The sequence below is a fragment of the Dipodomys ordii genome, unplaced genomic scaffold, assembly GCF_000151885.1.
Source record: "Dipodomys ordii isolate 6190 unplaced genomic scaffold, Dord_2.0 Scaffold324, whole genome shotgun sequence".
Lineage (NCBI taxonomy): Eukaryota > Metazoa > Chordata > Mammalia > Rodentia > Heteromyidae > Dipodomys > Dipodomys ordii.
Genome location: NW_012267540.1, coordinates 1 through 6788, shown reverse-complemented (window position 1 = coordinate 6788; position 6788 = coordinate 1). Strand labels below are relative to the sequence as shown.

The 6788-nt window shown below is 44.8% G+C and overlaps 1 protein-coding gene across 1 annotated transcript in view; it reads left to right on the top strand.

Moving 5' to 3' along the window:
• LOC106001578 (transcription elongation factor B polypeptide 3-like) overlaps positions 1-2055 on the top strand; it is a 3243-nt gene extending 1188 nt beyond the window's left edge. The window contains exon 2 of the mRNA XM_013036642.1: positions 154-2055. Coding sequence (XP_012892096.1) covers positions 154-2055 — 1902 coding nt within the window. The remainder of the gene's footprint in view (positions 1-153) is intronic.
• Positions 2056-6788: the final 4733 nt, after the last annotated feature.

Sequence of the window (6788 nt, the reverse complement as noted above, 5' to 3'; positions counted from 1 at the left end):
TCAGAGGCTCTGAGCCAGGTCCCTGACCAGGATGGAGGTCTAGAGCCCAGGAAGTATGATCTTGGGCAGGGGGAGGGGCAGAGGGAGGTGGAGGAAGGTGAGAGGGAGCAGGAGGACCTGTTGGAGGCGTCCGATGTGGATCTGTCCTCTCAGAGCAGGGCGAGTGAACCCCTGGATGGAGGAGTCCAGGCGTGTGGTTCCCGTGTCTCTGTAGCCGTGGCCAGGGATGGCATGGGGACGCAGACCGCCGAGTGGGTGTGGGGAGCCGTGCAGCTGCTCCAAGAGCACCTGGCCTCCAGCACACACTCGGAGGAGCTCCGCAAATCCTTGAGTCTGCTGTCGGTCTTGCCCATCACGGCAGAAATCCTTGGCGCCACGGGTGTCAGAGAGATGGTGAAGGGTTTTAGGAAGCACCCGCTGGTGGGCAGTATGGCAAAGGAGCTGGACACACGCTGGGAGACCTTGGCTCTCCTGGGCTGCAACCCAGCGCTTCTTTCGGCGATTCTACAGCAGGTCTCTGAACAGGATGGCGCTCAAGAGCCCAGGAAGGAGGCTCTTGGGCTGTCAGAGTCAGGGTGGGTGCTAGAGGACAAGCTGAATTTGTCAAGTGTAGTTTGGGGCTCCAGGGGGAAAGAAACGGCAGCCGGGAGGGGAGGCCCCAACTCTGGGCCAGAGCCCCCACGGCCCGGGGAGCTGTGTGAATTCCAAGGATCTGGCAAGCGGTCTGCCAGCCCTTGTCCCAGTAGCAGGCGGGAGAAGCGTCCCCGAGTGGACCCAGAGTCCTCTGGGGGCAGCAGCAGGTCTCATCGTTGGGTTGTGGACAGCCCTGGAGTCTCGCGGGACTCTGGGCCTACTGGTATCCGGGACATGCCTGGCAAAGCATGCCGTCCGTTCCCTCAGTCTCGGGACCCACGAGGGCTCCCACAAGAAGGTCTCCCCTGGGAACCCCAGGGACAGGCTGGGGCCAGACCAAAAGATGTGTGCCGATCCTCTGAAGAGGGAAAGAGAGGTTCAGGCCCCCTGCCCTCTAAGGTCAAGCCGACCTCTGGCAATGCAGAGATGCAGGCAGCAAAGCTGCGGGGAAGCAATCACCAGAGCAAATCCCAGCAACAGCATGAATTCCGCGCACCTCCACAGTCTTTCGAGGATACCCTCAACCAGACCCAGCTGCTACCGAGGAGACAGAGGACCAAGGGCAGGATTCATGCTGCTGCCTTGGCTCAAGGAGGCCTGAAAAGGAATGGATCCAGCGGCCCCAGAAGACCCTCGGATTCCGTGCACAGCTCAATCCCGAGGGCAAGCGAGATCCAGGAAATCCAGGCGGGTCAGCTAGCTCCAACCTCAGCCGCCAATCCAGCCAGTCCTGTCAATTCCTCAGAAGCAGTCAGGGTGCCAATGGTGCAGCTTAGCAATGAAACCTTTATTTTCCCTGGGCTGCAGGCCTATTCGGGTCGGCTGCCTGACATGAAAAGGATGCCTTCCTTCTCTTCATCTAGGCCGGGAGCCTCTGTGCACTGGGAACTGGGAAAAGGGGAAGGGGAAGGAAAAGGGGAAGGGGGAGGTGTTGAGGAAGGCATAAAGGGAGATGAAAGGGAAGGGGGAAGGGGAGCCGAAGGCAAAGGGGCACAGGGAGAGGGAGAGGAAGCGATGGCCTTGCCTTTTGTCAGAAAGTCCCTGAAGATGCCACTGTACTCTGGACCAAAACGCGACTCCCTTGCTCCCTGGTGCCCCCAGGATGTCCGGGGGCTCCGGCAACACAGCACTCCAGCCACCTCCAGGCCGCCCTGCATTCTCCTAGCACCAATTTCCCAGACTTCTACCCTTTCTGTGCACCAGCCTCAAGGGAACACTCACCCGAGGACAGTGGCGCACAGTGGTACAGACAGGCTGTGGCAAATCCGCTGTTGCAAAGCATTCAAGGATGAAAAACCAGCAGAGGGCGAGTCCTGGCGAGAGCTGTACCTGCGGCTTCGCCAAGACCAAGAGCAGCGTGTGCAAGCAGCGAGGGCCTGCCCAAGCCAAGAAGAGCCAAAGCCAAGGGCGCAAAGCTCTTAAACCAACCTCTAGAAAAGCCTCCTGGCCCTGGAAAAAGCTCCCGGGCCAGGACTGGGTTGGAAGGATGCTCAAGTACCGTTCTCACTGCTTCTGAGGGACTAGGATAATGAGGAGAGTCAGCAGAGTCCTAAGAACAGAGTCTTTAATCCACTGGAGTCTGTTCTTATCAGAACATCGAGGATCACTTCATAAATGCATGAATGCAAAAGCTATATGTCTATTGTGTATATGTAGTAAGTTAGGTATTAATTAATTGATTGGTAAACTAATATTTAATTGTATACCTTATCATTTTAAATTCTGAAACTGAGAAGGAAATCTAGGGAATAATGGACAATCACTGGGCAGTCCTTTCCTCAGTCTTAGCCTGGGCATGATGAAGCTTAGGTCATAGTCTGTGCCCTTGAGCACAAGCAGTGACCTGCTCACTGCAGAGGACTTTGGTGACCTGCTGGGGACAGCACTGATCCTGCAGCCTTGTCTCATCTCCCACAACTGGACATGCTGTGTGCACATGTTCCCTTAAGGGCTGGACGTCACAATATAGCTTAGGTTGATACTGAGCTGGTTAATCCCACCACCACAGCCAAAGATGAGAATTATTTAAAAAGCACTAGTTTTTAAATATTAACTATACAATTTGTAGTGTTCAAATCGAGTGGACAAATGATAGAGAAGAAAATGGAATCAAAATGTGTATTTATTAAAGGATATGATGCATTATCATCCCATCAGCCAAAGGAGCCATATGGCTGCCTGTGCAATTCCATGGCTTTTGCTGCAATATCCTAAAGGGTATCAGAAATGCTTGGCTCAGAGAGCACAACAGTGACTTAGTATCCTGATGTCTCTAGCTTCTTGCTCTCATATTCACTCAGAAAAGCTGTTGTGCTGCTCCTAAAAAAGGTTACACGTGACAGTTGTGCTACAGCAGTCAGGGTGTTTTTTGTTTAGTGCTGTATCACTGTGGGAGGAACACGTGTATGTTGAAAGCAGTAATAAACACCAACATCCTCAGCCTCCACCCTGCTGATTTTCAAAGTGAAATCTGTGCCTGACCCACTGCCACTGAATCTGTCAGGGACCCCAGAATATTGGTTGGAAACCAAATAGATTAGGGCTTGTGGAGACTGGCCTGGCTTCTGTAGGAACCAGTACAAATAGGTGTTTCCATCACTATATAAGAGACTCTGACTTGACCTACAGGTGATGGAGACTGGTTCTCCCAGGGTGACAGGCAGAGAGAGTGGAGTCTGAGTCAATATAGCATCTCCACTGGATCCTAAAATAATTAGAAAAGTGGACAGGGTTAATTACAGGCATCATGAGACATTTTCACAATTATCTTATTGCAAGCTATATTTTTTTTAATTTTTGTTTCATCCAAAAAATATTCATTAAATACATGATGAACACACACACACACACATATCAGAATTTGTAAAACTGCATGGGGCTTTGCTCTTTCTGGAATCTTCCTCACTCTCAAAGATACATATTTCCATTCAAGAGGGCAAATATGCAGGAGTGGATATAACACACATGGGGAGCAGAGCTCAGCCCCTCCCCATCTCCTTCCTTAGCTCTAGTGTGTTCTTACTTGATACCCAAAGCATAAGCACCCCAGGAGCTGAACTGGGCACCTCATTTTGAGAGTAAGCAATGCTGGTCAGTCCAAGCAAGCTTAGAGCTCAGCTATTATGTTGTACTTACAAGGGAGCTCCTCCCTAAGGAACAATATGCAAATGTCCTGGTGGGTGCAATGGTGAGAGACAAACTGTCAGGTGAGATGGAAATAGACACCGGGAGGGTGGGGCCACTCCTGTGAGCAAATGACATTAACTGGGACCAAGCAAAGCAAGAGAAATCTAATGTGTGTTCCCTAGAAAGGGAATGCATTCATCATTCTTCCTGCTCTTGTCTGCTGCCTAATTCTTCAACCCTTTCTGGTATGTTTTACAGTTTTCTTGATAAGGATGCATTTCCATAAATATTGAGTCATTCTTACTTATTTTCTAGGTATTTGTTTACAAGTTTAGGTCTGGCCATTTTATTTTGCTTAGTATAAACTACATGTAACGTAGAGAGAAAAATAAGAAATGTATAATGTTTAGCACAGATCTACAATTCAGACAAACCATGGAATTCAGTATCAAGTTACTCAAAGGCCCCTCCTCCAGTCCATAACAGACAGTCCCAACATGTGGCATTATAGTTTGTTTGTTTCCTAGACTTGACCATCACATAAGTGGAAAAGAGAACTTTTATGTGGTTTCAGCTTCTTGTTTCTGAAATCCTATGGAGGTCTTTTCCCCTCAAAGGTTCTGCACCCTTCCTATAACTTCCTTTGGTTCTGAAAGGCTTCTTGTTCTGCCAGAGTATGTCTGCACATACCAATTTCTCTTCATTTGCAGTTAGAAAAACAATGTTATTTTTTTGCCTTCAATTTTAAGGTATGGGGTCATGAATACAGTATTCTTGGTTGGCTTTTCTTTTCTCTTGATTGTCACATAAGCCATTCTACTATATTCTAACCTCAATTTTTAATGATAAAATTAATACAGGACGTTATTGAATTTTCCTGTTCAAATAGGCATAATTTTCTTCAAGATTCTCTTTTCCTGTATAACAGCTTTTTATCTGTGTTTGCCTGATTGTGATTCAGTAGAACTCTTTAAGGCAAAAATAAATCTCACTTTATGCGTTATTTTTCAAATACTTTTAAATTATTTTTATCTTTTCCTTTATAGCTTTTTATATACAATCTTACCAGAGTAATCACTAAATTAACCAATAATTCTCTGAGGAATTGTCTGTTCATTTTTCATTGATTTTTTACTAAAAAATTATGTTAGTATATATTCATTGATTCTTCTGCCATAAACAAGTCATAACATATCTATTTAGTGCATTGTTCCATTGGGCTCTAGAATTCCCCAAACTGATATTTACATCAATGTAAATTTTTGCCTTACTTCTCCTCTACCTGTCCTTTCCCTCCTCTGTATTCTTCCTAGGCAGTTTGTATTACTGGACAAATTTGTATGTTTAAAAATTCAAACTTGCATTTGTTTCCCCTTCCTCTCTCACATGCCCATGATGGGAAATACAACTTTAACATACTTTCAACCCAAACAGACAGTCACCTCTCATCTCTCCAACCCAGGAAGTTATTAAATCTCTGTCAGAGAAACACAGAACTAAAGAGATGAGACAACAGTAAACCAAAAGATAAGAACCAATTGTGCTTCCACTTAGTCTTGGGGTGGACATCTTTCATGTAGCCTGGAGCAGAACCCTTGAGCAGTCTCTTGAAACTGTGACCTTTTCTCTGATTAGTAGGATAATAGAGCTTTGATTTCAAATCTTCACTATTCTTCTCATTTGACATGTGACAAATAATAAGCCTCATTTTCTTTTTCCTCAACACACTGCTTCCCTATTTTTGTGAATTAGCTTTGTGAATTCAGGGGACCAAACTTTGGAAACACAACAACATAGAAACTCTTTTAAGAGAAAGAAATAACTTAACAAAAAGATGAGTGATAGTGTAAACCACCAAAATCATTTTGATACATAAGCAAACATTCCAAACACATGAGCAATCCTTGGGAAAATGTGTCCTTTCTTGTGGTTAAGTGGGAAGAAGCAAACTGAAACTTCCTTCTTTGTTGTAACAGGATTGGAAGGACACAATATAGATTAGAGGGATATAATTCTTCAATCATCTTCTATGGATGTCATTTGTTATCTAGACATAACATTCTTGAATGATTTTATTCTGAATCATCTAGGACTATGGCTGAATGAGTTAGTGAGATGTAGTCTTCAGTGAGATGTTAGTGACTCTGAACTGGAACTCCACCACCATTCCTGGAAATCCTCCGTGCTAATGCTCCCTAGGTTTCACTGGAGAGACTTCAATGTCACTTGACTTGGGGCTCTAGAGATTCAGTTAGTCTTTATTGTGCTATACTTTCTGTTTACTCTTTGTTTATAAGGCATGATAAAAACAATCATCCTAAATTTTGAAAGCTGGAAGAAGGGGAAGGGAGAGATAAGAGAAGTTAATCACTTAAAAGTTAAAGGCCCAAAGAATGAAAGTTTGACAAAAGCTTTCTGAAAGTTAATTGAAATACTAAAACCTGAGTAGCCACCCACACATAAATTAGAAATCTTCAGTAACAATGAATTTATAGACTGCTAACCCCAATCAATCCCTAAACACCAAATACATTGTTTACAAACAGCCACACTTGACCGCTGTATGTACAATCTAACTTGTCTCATTTCTAGCTAATATAGAAGTATTGCAAGAACTTTTCGTGAAGGCTGACAAAAATGCTCTTGGTGTTTAGATCCAGAGAAAAATGGTCCTACTTCTATTCAGTATTTTCACTGATGGATATAGGAACTTATCCTAGGACATGATGTTTTTCTTTTGTTATGTGTCATGACTCAATAAACCATTTGATTTCACAGAGACTAAAGTTTTCACAGAGACAAAAGCTTTAAAGCTTTAACAGGCAATATCTCTTTTTCTGGCTAATGTCTTCCCTGGTCATTGTTGGGACATATTGGGCAGAAAGAAATGATGGTCAAAGAGGAAAGCTTGTCTTCAAATTCTCAGTTCCAGTTGGATCTCATCTTCTAAAATTGTTAATTTCCTGGGATCTGGGAAACACCTGCTTGATGGTCATAGAAGAAGGAGCTGCCCTGTTATCTTCTCTAAA